Here is a 14,318-nt window from a genome sequence, read left to right on the forward strand (position 1 = left end):
CTTCATCAGCAAACTGTCCTGTGCATGCCTTTATCACCTTGTAGGTTCTTGTTTTTGTTGTTATCTCTTTGGTCCATTTCCCATTTCACAGTACGGGCACGCGAATTGTTTGAACAGCGAAGACAGAACGAGACAGTTCCTTGTCTATACGCCCAGTGTATGCGTCCACGGTCTACAAAACTAAGTTGAAAAAACACCGCAGCAACAAGAACGCTGAAAAAGGGACGACAGAGAAGGCGAAACCAACAAGAAAAAAAAGGCAGATCCCACGTACAGTGGCAATCGATGATATGCGAAGCACGAATGAGAAATGCTGATATGTCACTTTGAAATCAGCACAACGTTACGAGGTGGAGGCAAATGATGCGGTAAATAACTTCCGCGTCATGATAATCATGTTTGGATGTGTCGTTTACCTTCGCAATCTATTCAGGTCACGGAATACTGACCCCCGTATTCACAAACGCTCTTCAACTCGACTTTCACCATTCACTTGACAGAGTTAAGCAGTGCGCTGCCGCTTGGCTGAAAATGACGCTGCGTCACTCAAGAGTTGCAGCAGATCATTGCTGATATGCAGTGACTTGCCGTTGTTAAAGTTGGCGCTCCCATCGGCTTTCTCAAGTGAAGGTGGAGTGTCGAGTGAAGGGACGTTCTAGAATACGGGATAAATTTAGTTAATGTGGAGCTTGTGAAACAAGCGCGAGTACGCTATGAGCTTGGCTTGTGGTCATGTTTTGGCATCACACACGTGTTTGGATTATTATGTTTGCACCCGTCACATACTTTCGTCATACATTGACATCAAGTGACACCAAATTTTGTTTATGTTGAGCTAGCGAAACGGCCGCGAGCGCGTCAAGAAGGGCCCAATACACTCTAATGTAGCGTGGACGCGCGCTCACGCTGGGCACAGTGACACTACGTTAACATAGCGTGAGCACTTTATAGTGTGACGCTAGGTGCCACCGGTGCGACTAGCGTCCGCCGGCGCGGCCCGACGGGAACCGGCGCTAAATGCGACATGTTGCATTTCGCGCTGATGCGTTACCCATACAACACTGCGTCTCACTCTTTTCGTGACGGAGGGATGCCGGGCGCGCTGAAACGCGCATGCGTCAAAGAAACGCAGCGCGGTGCGCGCCTGCGAGTATATGGCAGGACCGGCCCTTGGCGTGACGCTACGAAATGAACGTCGGCGAGCACGCACACCACGTCACGTGGTAATGTATTGGCGCATTGACTGTGTCATGCAGCCATGTTCTCACATGACACGCATCTCATGATTATCATGTTTGCACCGGTAACATACCTTCATCGTCCATTGGCGTCACGTAATACCAAATCTGGCATATGTGAAGGTAGCAAAATGGCCACGAGCGCATCATCAGTGTGGCAATAAGTCATGTTGTTACATGCCACGCATGTCGTGAATAATATGTTTGGATGTGTCAGCTACTTACGTCGTCCGTTCGCGTCGCGTATTACCAAGTTTGGTACAGGTGAAGTTAGCGAAACGGCCGCGAGCACATCATGAGCGTAACATGTAGTCATGTTGTTACATGACACGCATCTCATGTTTATCTTGTTCGCACAACAATAATACCTTCGTCATCCATCCAAGTCCCGTGATACAAAATTGGGTATAAGTGAAGCTAGCGAAATCGTCGTGAGCGCATCATGAGCGTGGAATTTAGTCATGTTGTTACATGACACGCATTTCATGATTATCATGTTTGCACCAGTATCATACCTTCGTACTCCATTCACGTCCCGTAATACCAAACTTGGTATAAGGGAAGGTACCGAAACAGCCACCAGCGCATCATGAGCGTGGCCGGTAGTCATGTTGTTACATGACACGCATCGCATGTTTATCATTTTCGCACCAGTGTGATACCTTCGTCATCCATTCACATCCCGTAATACCAAATTTGGTATAAGGGAAACTGGTGAAACGGCCGCGAGCGCATCGTGAGCGTGGGATGTAGTCATGTAGTTACATGACACGCATGTCATGATTTTCATATTAGGGTCTGTCTCTTGTGTTCGCCATGCAATCATGTCATACCATACCACTTTTGCAACATGCCATGTGAACAAAACAACTGCAAGAGCTGCAGGACTATGAAATGTATATCATGACATTCATGACATACATGTCTTGATATTCGTTGTATGACTAGTTATATACGTTTTAATACAGTCGTGTTATGTCATACCAAATTTGGTATCGATACTATAATCTCAACTGCCAGGAGAGCTCAAAGTCGTAGGCGGCTAGATAGATAGATAGATAGATAGATAGATAGATAGATAGATAGATAGATAGATAGATAGATAGATAGATAGATAGATAGATAGATAGATAGATAGATAGATAGATAGATAGATAGATAGATAGATAGATAGATAGATAGATAGATAGATAGATAGATTGGCTCAAATTCGCCGAGGTTCACAAAGAAATGCTTCGCATTTAAAAATCCCTAGCTTCGGAGCCGGCCGAGCAGTAACCTCTGAAAAGGGGATCGAATCGGTCCCGAAACGTCGGGTCAGTTTACAATCTATAAGTTTTATTTTTGGACTATAACTTAGCTGGAGATTTTGTTATTGGTGTGCAAGTTCACCCAGCCATCTGTCGAAGATGTTCACCTATATGCAGCATGTCATTGTACGTACTTGTGCGTACAAATTGATGGCAACGGATGCAGTCGTTTGCTAACGGTAAACGTTGCGAATAAGTCTCAACACGGCGCATTACGGCACTAGCCGGCTATTTCACAGCGATGAGAGTTCAAAAAAGAAGAAGCACAAACCACTTTGCCACTGAAGTGACCTCCATGTTTCTGTACTCGCAATACCGACGCGAAACGAATTGCAAACACCTCTCAGCACGCGAAATCCTCGATGATGACAGATCTGACCCGGAACGTGCTTTTTCCCCGCTGCAGTGGTCTAGTGGCTGAGGTACTCGGCTGCTGAGCCGCAGGTCACCGGTTCGAATCCCGGCTGCGACGGCTGCATTTCCGGTGGAGGCGGAAACGTTGTAGGCCCGTGTGCTCAGATTTGGGTGCACGTTAAAGAACCCCAGGCGGTCGAAATTTCCGCAGCCCTCCACTACGGCGTCTCTCATTATCATATGGTCGTTTTGGGACGGTAAAGCCCACATATCAATCATCATCAATCAACGTCTGTTTTGCCGACTTTCGTTTGTTCCACGGAGGAAGGAATCTTCACATCCAAGGCTTTTTCAGACACTCTATGCTACCTATTCAGCCATGATCACAGCTTTTTCACCTCGCCCCGGCTTGTCTGAACGGTGATATCTGTCTCGACTTGAAACGAACCGTGAATGCGGAAAAAAAAGAGTGCCCCAGCAGCCGTGAAATTGTGGTGACGTCACCGGAAAGGTCACGTGGGCGAAACGGTTTAAGCTGCAAAAAAACCGTCCCTAACGTACACGTAGCACTAGTGTCAATGTCGCAGGACAGTCTATTATCCGTTTTTTTTCTCACTCTAGCATTTCTACGCTTGTTAACCATTGAAATAAAATAATTTCCACGCGACAAATGCCGTTTAAATTTGGCGAAGAAGACCCATGCATACAAAGCATTTGAGTTATGGGTCCATCTCGATCTTGAAATTTAATTGCAGTGCTTCTTTAACCTTAGTGTTCGCATGCCGATTGAGGTGAACTAGTAGGGGCCCATGCACTGTGCGATTTCGAAGCCGAATAAAGAATGCCACATGGTTGAAATGTTCGCATTCCTTCAATATGATGTTCTTCATAATCGTATCATTTTGGAACTTGAAACTTCAGGTATGACATTTTCGTAACTAACTTAGCGGTTGAAATTGTTTTCAATGTCCCCTTTTTGTCGTCAACTTTTCGTGAGTCGCTATACTGCATGCTACCCGTCACCATGGTCAAGTGCTTGTCTGCTGACCCAAAGGCTGCAGCAGCAGATCCCGGCCACGGCTGCCACATATCGCTAAAGGTCAATTTCGAGAGGCCGACATACCTAGTTGAAGAACAGCATTTCAAAAGCAAGTGGTCGAAATTTTAAAGCCCGTCACTGTGGCGTCTCTCATAATCACAACACTGTTTTGAAACGTGCAGCCCAGCGACATATCTTAGCGTATGAGTGGAAGTTTTGCATTGTTGGTACAGAAAGCGAAAAATTTATTTTATGATTACCGTACAATAGATTAACAGTATAAAGATTGACATAATCTGGTATGTTAGCATTTTTTAGACCTTTTTATCATCTCAACGGCTAGGCAACCATGTGGCTTCATTACGCTTCTCTTTTCAATGAAGAACGTTGTGCTCCCTATCTTTTGTTGTTTTCGCAAGATCGAATACAGAAGCATGTTGGAGGCGTACTTAAACTGCCGCGCCTATGATAGCGATAGCTCGTTCCTGAAGCTTTCATTTCATTATGAAGCGTCATCCTATAGCAATATATCAACTGTAAAGAGGCATTTTTTTTACACTTGCCGCGGGCTGCATCGGCAACGGTACGAACTGCTATCGCTAACACCGCTACAAGCTTTCACTGATTTTTAAAAGGTTCCCACAGCATAAACATGGCGAATTTACGAGGAAGAAATGTTTCCGAAGCACACTGCAATCTTACATTGCATGCGTCACTATTCTGCGCAGAGTTGACTTATCAGCACATTCATCCATCCTCGCCATTCCCTTTCCCCTCAAACACGTTCAAAAGCAGTAACTAGCACGCAGCCGAGCTTCTTCCAAGCGTCAGGGGACGGTTAAGTTTAGTGTTTCCGATCCTCCCGAGCACCATGTTGTGGGTCGCCTCACTAATGCTGCTCTATGGAGCAGTGATAGGGGACGACAAGGCAAACTTGTTTAAGGGCTGCGTGCGGAGTCGCGACCGGCGCCTTATACCTGGAACATGCACCCTGGCTCCAGGGCGCTCGCTTCCTGGCAACCCTATCCTGCTGCGCTACGCGCACAAGCTTCTCAGGAGACGCCACCATCAACCGCGCAAGGGGAACCTCATCACCGTTCTTCGAGTCGTTCGCGCAGCACTGATGGTGAGCCTCTTTGATCATTTCTTCGGCCTACAAGCTCCGTAACATTATCATAAAGTGAAACGAACCATCATCAGTTCACTTATCACGCCCTTGAACGTCCCGCAGGTAGAGGGATGTAATCCCAGCTGCGGCGCCTGCATTTGCGATGGAGGCATAAATGCTGTAGGCCTGTGTGCTCAGATTTAGGTGCACGTTAAATAATCCCAGGTGGTCAAAATTTTCGGAGCCCTCCACTACGGGGTTTTTCATAATCATACGGGGGTTTGACGTTAAACCCCCCCATACAGCTCACCCTTCAATGTCACGTGGACGCTATTGTTAAAAAAGCTTCACCTAAGTGATACTCGAGTGATATCAGAAAACTTATTTCATTCATATTTCACGACGGGAACACAATGGTTACCTTGGTATAGGCTGCTTACCTGAAATAGTGGTTTCAGTCCTGGTCATTGCGGTTTGATTTCTAGAGACGCGAAAAAATCGAGGCTCGTGTAATCAGTCTGATGCCAGTGCACGTGAAAAAAACACCATAATGGAACGGAGGAGCAAAGTTTAAGCGGAAGGACAGGGGGGTTAGCGAGTTCTTAGAACGGATGGCTACCCTTTGCTGGGGAAAAGGGTGAGGGGAATAAAAGATGATAAAAAAATGTTTCGAAGTGAATGAGAGAGAAATTACAAAAAATTAGCGACAGAGGAAAGGCAACATCAAAGAGTATAAAACACTGAAGCCTGCCTCAGAGGCCATGCAGTTGTCCGCAAAAAGTGCAGCAAAGCTTTCAAGGCCTTCTGGGCTGAGGATAAGCTCGGCCAATGACCCAGAATTCCTTGTTCCGACAAAGGCCGATATTCCAGTCTATCCAGAGCTGCAGTCAGTTCTTGTCTTGGCGCGTTGAAGTAGATGCACTCACATAGAAGGTGCGCGATGGTTTCTTCGCAGCTGCAGTAAGTGCATGTAGAAGAGCTGGCCATTCCAATGAGATAAGAGTATGCGTTCGTGAAGGCCACTCCAAGCCACAGGTGGCATAGAAACGTCTCCTCAGCCCGAAATATCTCTGAAGGAAGAAGCTGCAGATCAAGATCTAAGTTATGCAGGCACAGGTTTATGAATTCTGTTGAGTTCTACTGTACCAGTGGGAAGTCACGTGCACGCCAACGAAATCTTGTAGGTGCGTCGGTTCTTGAGAACAGAATGGCTGTGTATGGGGTACCATCGTGTGCAGAACTAGCGGCCTCATCTGCGCGGTCATTGCCATATATACCGCAATGACCTGGTATCCACTGATATCCATATATGCTGTGCTGTTTCTCAATTGCTTGGTGATGAAAAAGCCTTCTTTCAGCTACTAACTGTTCATTAGGTTCATGGCGAAAGGGTGACATAACACATTGAAGCGCTTCCTTCGAGTCTGAGAAGATAGGCCGAGATCCCGAAGGTTCTTCAACTCTAAACTCCAGAGCTGCACGTATGGTGGCGGGTTCTGCAGCTGTCGACGACGTCAAATGCAATGTCGTGAATTTAATTGTGATTTGCCTCGCGCGAATAACCACCGCCCCTGTTGAGCCTAATGAAGACACCGAGTCATCCGTGTAAATGCGAAGGCGTCCGTTGTGCTCCTGTAGCAGGAACAGTTGTGTGGCCTGTTTTAGGGCTAGATGCGACGACTTTTTCTTATTTTTGATGTCAGGCATTGTAATAAAGGCTTTGAGTGTGTGTAGGCACCACGGTGGTATCGGCAGCCGTGCTGCATGCGTGAAGTGCAGTGGAAGAACTGCGCAGTGCTGAGCTACAGTTGCGCTGAACGCTGAGTGGGGCTTAGAAGTTCGAAGTGAGGTGAGGCGATGTGGTGGAAGGCGAGCGAAATGTCTTAGCGGCATTCTCAAAGCGTCTACGCGGATGTATGCGTTGACTGGATAATCACGCGCAATGATGACTGTCGCTGCTAGAAATTTTTCTGTTGCCCCCCAATACATCAGCTTGCATTTTCAGTGTAATCTCGTGCGAGTTGAAATGCTTTAACCATTATAAATATTTAAATGTCCCTATTATAAATCATATGTGGTCATGCAGTAGGCGGATATGATTGCACTGAGAAGTAGTTCATTCTCTGTAATAGAAAAAGACAGTGTGCTGGAGCAAAGCTCAGAGGACATGTTATTCAGGTGGTCTGGTGTTACTAGTTGCCTCAATATATGGCTGTTAAAAAAAGTCTTGCTTGTTATCTGAGTATTTGCACGTTTGTTAGGCTTCTCTCAGAAGAGAGTTTCTTCCTACAATTATATTTCTTCTTTTGGCAGTTTTTCTTTTCAAATTTTCATCTCAAACAGTGAATTTATATGCAAACTGGGGATATATTTTTATTCTTTAAACGTTAACTGGAGGATACATAATCGAATACAGCCAAAATATGCTTCACCTTATACTGCTACTAAGTTTAGCTTTCTATGACTTGCCGAATACTTCGCTGAGGCTTTCTTAAATTTGCGCCTGGCGTATCAATAAGTCACATGGGTGTTGCATATTTATACGTTGTATAAAACAAGTTGCGCCGTATCCGCGGATAAGATTTTGTTGAATGCCCAAGTTTTCTTCTTTGCTTTTGCTGGTAGTTGTGTGGTTGCAATATCTACGTGATAACAGGAGTCAGTGTGTGTTTTCACAAAACTTACGTGCACTCGATATGTGCATTTCAGTGCTCAAGCAGACTCAGAATTTATTAATGCTTTTTCAATAGAAATCAACTTTTTAATCACTCTAATGCAAGTATGACAATAGTAATTACCTAATTGGGCTGTGGACTCAGTTTTAATTAGGAATGCATCATAATAAATAGATATAATTGAGCATAAGACATCAGAGGGCTTAAGCAACTGAGTTTTAGCACAGCTAGACCTAATAAGCTTTACTAAGCATGAAATATAACCATGAAGACTATAAAGAACAGAGCGAAAGCCTTCCCCGGCCGCTGATGTGTTCCCTATCTATTCTAAAAGAGATAATTAAAGTCTTAAGCACTCCTGGTAAAGATTACGACGCTCACGTAGTGCAGTTAGTAGTTGTCATGACGTACCATCCATTTGAAGGATTACCACTTGACCCTTGCTTTAAACCTTGAATTCAGTGCTGAGCATAAAAAACGCCAATAACGGTACTCAAAAGAAGCGAATGTGGTGTCTGGTTTCCGGAAAACCTACCTATCAAACGACCGCTGTCTGAGACTGCCCGTAGCAGGCATGCGCATATTCTCTTTCACGCCGCCGCTTCGCTTTCTTGTGTGGCGCTTAACAGAGCGGACTGCTTCCAAGCGTTCAGATAAAAAAAAGTGTCAGTACACAGCATGAGAAACTGAGATAACGAAAGATAATTCGCCGAATATCTCCGCACTCGTGTGTCGTGTTCGCCAAAGTTTGCAAAGGAGTCTGCGACGAAAGCATGCTTTGCTGGTCTACACATAGCGCAGACTCTCTGCCATGAGTGCCCGTCCTCTTGTACAGTCTTTTCTAATGCTGAATTGCAATGGTACATCCTGATCAAGTTTTTCTGCTCTAAACGGAGCAAATTTTTCTTCTCTGAACAAAAAAGTTTTTCTTCACTGAACAAAGAAAGTTTTTGTTCTCTGAACGGAGCAATCGCATTCTAATGGCATATTGAGAGCGGGAATTGTGTGTTCCAGTGGTAGATTCAGAGCAACCGCAGATCCCGAATTGCTCCGTCGAGCAAGAATTTTCGCTACGCCGAATTCGGTGGATTTGACCGGAAGTTCAAGTGACGTATTCTGTGCGCCTGTCTTTCATCCAATCACCGATTGGATAAAAAACGCTTCCCGCTCTCTCACACACTCTCGTGTTCCCTCGCTAGATTTGCGCTCAGCAAGAGCTCCCGTCGAGACGCAGGCGTTCTTATCGCAGATTTAGCGAGAGCAATCCCTCTCGGATCTGCGCGCTCCATTCGCAATCCGGCACAGCGCTCGCGATCTTCCACTGGACTTCAACACAAGTCAAGCTCTAGTCGGACACACCTACTGATGTTTACATTATTTTCACTTCCAAAACGGAAGCACTCAACTCCGCAGAAATTGATGGGCGCTTCAGACAAACTTGAACCGGACAGCCACTAACTGTGCCTCAATTGGGAAAACATTAGTGGAGGCATGAGGGTATACTGCTCCTTTAGTTGTGATCGTAAGGGCGGCCTCCCTTAGGTCTTCAGTTTTTGGTTGACATACAGGGCTTTACACTTTATAGTGGTTCCACCAGTGGTTCTTTATAGTGATTACACTTTATATATTTATAGTGGTTACACTTTATAGTGGTTACACTTTATAGTGGTTCCGCCATCCATGCTTTTTGTGCAGTTCACTGAGCCACCACGCGGTAACGTTGTCCGTGTGGAGTTCGTCACTGTGCAGAGTGACTGCGACCAATCAGTCCGCTACAGCCCGAAAGTGTGCAAGCCAGTTGGCCGGAAGGTGAGATTGCCATCAAATGTAAAGTAGATCAACAATGACCATCTGCATAAAGTAATTTCTAAACTTCACACCCAATTAGCGCTTGTGTTGAGCTATGGATAATGCATTGTAAGGCGATCGTTTCAAACAGTTTTACTTGAGTTCACGCAATTATCTTGTGATGTCCTGAAAATCCTCACGCTCAACTGCTGTAAGAAAGCTCTCTTGCTGCACCTCGGTTTTTGACTGAACTTCTTTCTTCCCCGGCACTTCGCGCTACTTTCACTGAAAACGAATATAGTGCATTCGTAAGTCAATAAACGTGTGCTGATCCCACTAGGATTGAAGTTGTTTTTCCATCCACGTTTGTTTTCCTTGACTCAAAGCTCTGACCACACCATTCTTTATTTGAATTCACTGGTGTTACGCCCATCGCACTGAGCCACTTATTTATGCCTTTTCATGGAAATTAACCAATACACTTGAAGTTCCTTTTATTTCAGGCAAATGGTTTGTGCCAGGCCAAGTTCCTCGTGCAGTACGGTCTCGGCGTGCTTCAGCGTGGCTGGTGCCACACTGTAGTAGGTGTGTCATTTCTTCTACAGTAGACTACACAGCTGTCAAATTGTCGTAGAATCGTAGAACATGTATTTTTTTTTTCATTTCGAGTTTGGTATACCTATTTGTACGCAAGCAAATACATTCAACTATTTGAAAACACCTTATGCTGAGCCCTACTGCGTGGGCACACGTTGTATCTTATGTCGGCTGGAAGTTAAGCATGATTTCAAGATCGCCAGTTTTCTTTTTCTCGATAACACTTTTCGTTTGTCTAAAGGGCGCCTACTTACAGTTTTCAGGGCAGTATTGCTCGGCAAGCAGAAAGTTGGCCCGATTGCTTGAAGATCTCTAGTGATAAGTTGATTGAATTTGCACGTTTTTTTTACATTTCAGGCCAGCCTGCTGCAGAGCAAGATTCCGCTTCTGTGACCCCCTGATGCGCGTATGCGCCAGGCGAGTGAGCCGCAGACTTAGGAATAAATAAAATGTCTTGAGCATTTACCCAGTATGTCTGTTTCCTTTACTAGAACAAGCGCCACATTGGAACACCGGCATTGATGTCACTGCACTCATTTAGTGTTCAGTCCAAAGCTGGGCACTTCTCGCGTCAATTTCCGAAGAGTGCTGTAACCACGAGACACATCAGCAAGTTCACTTCGTTGCATCCTTACGAGCATTGCTCACGAGCAAACAGTGGCTGGCGGATGGTACCGGTATAGGTGCAGTCGTGAGTGTGCTTAGCGTTAACCTTGGAGCTAGTACCGCGTCGTGCTATCAGTGACGCCGACCTGTGCCAACTGAAAGCTGCGCACTAGCACGGTTACTTTGTCTCGTCCTTATCTCGCTATCACGCGCAACACTAATCTTTTCGATGAAGGTGCAGTCAGGTGATGCGGTACCTGTGATGGCGAATCTCCTCGTATACGAGTGACGTGTACTGCGCGTGCGAAGTGCTTTATTTTGGTTTTGAAAGTCAGAGCTGCTACAACTGCTTGGCACGCACTCACGTGTTCACTGAAACAATGCTTAGAAGTGTAGCAGAAGTTGACCAGCTTCTACAAAACATAAAGCACTGGTCGAGGGAGGACCAAAGATCTTTCAATAAGGGAGATAACGTAAGAATAAAACGTAACGTGATTAGTAGAAACAATAGTGCTATAAAAGGTATATATTGTGTGTTTATGTCAGTCAAAGTGACTCAAGGCTAACTGACGTTTAGTAAAGTTCGGTCATATTTGCATTATGAAGTAAATGAAAATCAAATCTTACAGTAAATGAGATCAAACTGAAGTAAACGTCAATGAGAGATCATCAACGAGGAACTAAGCGTGTCATGTTTAGATTGAATCTGCCTGAATTTAATGTGAACTTTTTAGGGGGAATTACTTTGAATTTAGAGACAAAAATTTTTTGAGCGTTTCAAATTATGTCCCTGACGGTCACGGAGCCTCGAAATATAGAACGTGACATATGGGTTGCAAATCGGACGGGAATAATTCATAGCAAGTAATGACGTTGCTGAACTAATTACGTTGCCGAGAAGGAAACAGGTAAGAGAAAGTAGGAAGGTAGGAAGCTGAATTTAAAGGTAGTATCCGGTACACTGCACTCCACTGGGGTTGGAGATTAGGGGGTTGAAAGAGATCTATCGCAAGAACACGGCAGCAAATAGAAGAGATTTCACTTGTATTGAGAAAAAAAAATGGCCACGTCTCTGCATGTTAATCTGCAAATGTTGTCCAAAGACGATAGTCCTGCGTGTGGAGAGAGTGTACAAAACATTTATTTGATGTTCTGCGCAAAAAAAATTGGTGAATGGTATTCTGGAGGCGCTGAGTTAGAGTGCCTCGAGCGTGCAGCGAAGGCGAACGAGCGCATTAAGTCACGTCACACGTGGGACATGAACGCCATCTGGCAGTTTTCTTAGAAAACAGCGTGTGGCTCTGAGACTGGTGTGCGCACCCGTCTCATAGGTGATAAGGTGTAGAACACAAGGCGACGGGTAGGTGCCACTACCATCTCGCCTTAGCAAAGTGCTGGAAACACTCGCCTTTTCGTGCAAGCGTTGCATGGTCAGCGCAGCGTGATAAGCGCTGCGGTCCTTAAATATGCCTATGTATGCCTTTTATAGTAAAAGACGCACATGCAGAATACATGCGTGTTGTTATGGTGCCACAGACATACGCAATAATTGCTTTTTAACTGATAATTTTACTTGTATGAATGCTGAATTTCAAGCAACATTGGTGGGCGCTGCGGATGGGGTCGGCGGTTTCAAGCTCCTGATGCAGTTAAGAGTAGACAAACAGAAAAATTTACAGACAGGCAGACAGACCAAACTTTTTGCGTCAAAGGTCCCCAAAAAAGACTATCGTCTTTAAAAACTGCCGTCATTGTCACAGATGCTGTCGGAAACCTTAATAATGAAAAAAAATTGTCACATAAACAGCGACATGAGCCTGAAACACTGCAATCACCAGCAGCGGAGAAAGATCACCCACCGACAGTGTTGGCAGTAACGCGTTACTTTTTTTGATAACTTACGTACTCATTGCAATTTCCGAACTGTAATGGGTAACGTATTTCAGTTAACATTTCTCGGTAACCTCAGGTGCCACGTTACTCGTTACTTTTTTTCATTCCGAAGGTGCCACATTCCCAGAACTCGCCCCTACGAATCGCTTTGTTGCGGCGTCGGACCGCTGTCACCTACAAGGCATTGACAAAGAAAGCGTGGACGGAATTTAGTTTGAGGAATTTGGGGGAGAGGGAAAGGGGGTATTTGCAGCAGTCATTGATTCCCTGCGCGGACATAAGACAGTATAGCGCACTGTGGCTCGTCTTGGAAAGACTGGCTAGCCTGAGACGTTGCTGGTTGTTGTGGCCGAAAACCTCTAAGAACCCAGGGGCACGTACGACGTGCTGCAGATAATGTCGTACAGGAAAGCATGAGCAGACGTGAAAAAATTGTGGTCATTTCTTACGAACATCAGCTTTCGCCTCACAGGTTGAAAAAGATCGGCGGGCACGTCGGTGTCCATGTGTTTTTTTTTTTTTTGGCCCCACACAAGTTGGCCTCTCTCTCACTGTGGCAGGTGTCGCCCGATGTGGCAGGCTCCACACGACCAAGAGACTCAGCAGACTACCCCCTCCTTTCCCCCACACACATTCCAAAAACCAATTACGATGCCTTACCTGGCATCTAACTTCGCGCCTCGTGACCAAACTGCTCCTCTATGACTCACAGAGGAGCAGTCCGGTCACGCGACGCAAAGTTGGATGCCAGGTAAGGCATCATAATCGTTTTTTGGAATGTATGCGGGGGAATGGGTGGGAGAGGGTGTAGTCTGTAGTCTGTTGAGTCTGTTGAGTTGAAAATCGGCCAGACATCGGCCAGACAGGCAAGTGTTTAGGTGACCGTCTCCGAGAGCACGAAAATAATGTTCGGAACTAGACCGACCGCTTTCTGGCTATTTATTGAGATCGCTGAAGCTGCCGCCCTGTGCCAACCCCTGTGCTCGACAGCACCACAATTCTGTACTTGCACAGACACAAAATCCAGCTTTTCGACCTCCGTAGGAAGTGATCCTTCTCTCCTTGAAAAAAAGTCTTATATACCTTTTTTTTTTCTGCTGCGGAGGCGTAGAAAGCCGACAAAGCGCTTTTGCGCCCCAAGCTGTCTCGTACCACGAAAGTTACCGATGGTGTGCCCAACCTTTTTGCCGACCGCATAATGAGCATGTAATTTGTTGGCATGATGAACTGAGTCCATACAGCAATGTCAAACTGCGTTTTTAGTTAATGTTATTAACTAAAAAACTCAAGCGAGTGATGCTGATCTTGAGCACCTTCACATAAACTCGTCCAAGCTTTGTGGTATTTAAACCAGTTAAAATGAACAAAAAATGTTTATACGCAAATATATTCTAAGGCGACTAGGCCGCCAAAACAATTCTTACTACTACAAGTTTTTCGTGTTTATTTTGCCAGGAAAAGCACGCTGAAAGAACACCGTAAATTTGTTGACATTCCAGTGATGCATCCTTAACGAAGAGCGTTTATCCTTAATAGAACAGATAACTGGGCTAGTTTGTGTGAATTCATCTTGAGGCGTTGATGATTGAGTCGCGTAATATGCATGATTTGACGTTGAGACAAATAGCTTCACCGTGTGCTGGAGTCCGAAGCCACCACATGCAACTATACAGGCAACCAACTATAGGCTTTATAACATTGCTAAGGTTC

At 45.3% G+C, this 14,318-nt stretch overlaps 1 protein-coding gene across 2 annotated transcripts; it reads left to right on the forward strand.

The window, feature by feature from the left end:
* Positions 1-4,582: 4,582 nt before the first annotated feature.
* Positions 4,583-10,574, forward strand: LOC119168016 (uncharacterized). 2 transcript variants are annotated; one of them, XM_075865465.1, is made up of 4 exons: positions 4,583-5,067; positions 9,420-9,533; positions 10,001-10,097; positions 10,467-10,574. In XM_075865465.1, the coding sequence occupies exons 1-4, from the start codon at positions 4,813-4,815 to the stop codon at positions 10,508-10,510; spliced, it is 510 nt and encodes a 169-aa protein (XP_075721580.1). In that variant the 5' UTR covers positions 4,583-4,812; the 3' UTR covers positions 10,511-10,574. The 2 variants fall into 2 exon arrangements, with proteins under 2 accessions (XP_075721580.1, XP_037275364.2); XM_037419467.2 differs by having other exon boundaries at positions 4,587-5,067; positions 10,016-10,097.
* Positions 10,575-14,318: the final 3,744 nt, after the last annotated feature.

Source organism: Rhipicephalus microplus, chromosome 6 (assembly GCF_043290135.1).
Source record: "Rhipicephalus microplus isolate Deutch F79 chromosome 6, USDA_Rmic, whole genome shotgun sequence".
NCBI lineage: Eukaryota > Metazoa > Arthropoda > Arachnida > Ixodida > Ixodidae > Rhipicephalus > Rhipicephalus microplus.

Bases quoted from the DNA above. Each gene is read 5' to 3' on its own strand.
- LOC119168016 (XM_075865465.1), top strand. From the start codon at position 4,813: ATGTTGTGGGTCGCCTCACTAATGCTGCTCTATGGAGCAGTGATAGGG. The intron at 5,068-9,419 runs GTGAGCCTCTTT...CTTTTTGTGCAG, and splicing joins TCGTTCGCGCAGCACTGATG to TTCACTGAGCCACCACGCGG. The intron at 10,098-10,466 runs GTGTGTCATTTC...TTTACATTTCAG, and splicing joins CTGGTGCCACACTGTAGTAG to GCCAGCCTGCTGCAGAGCAA.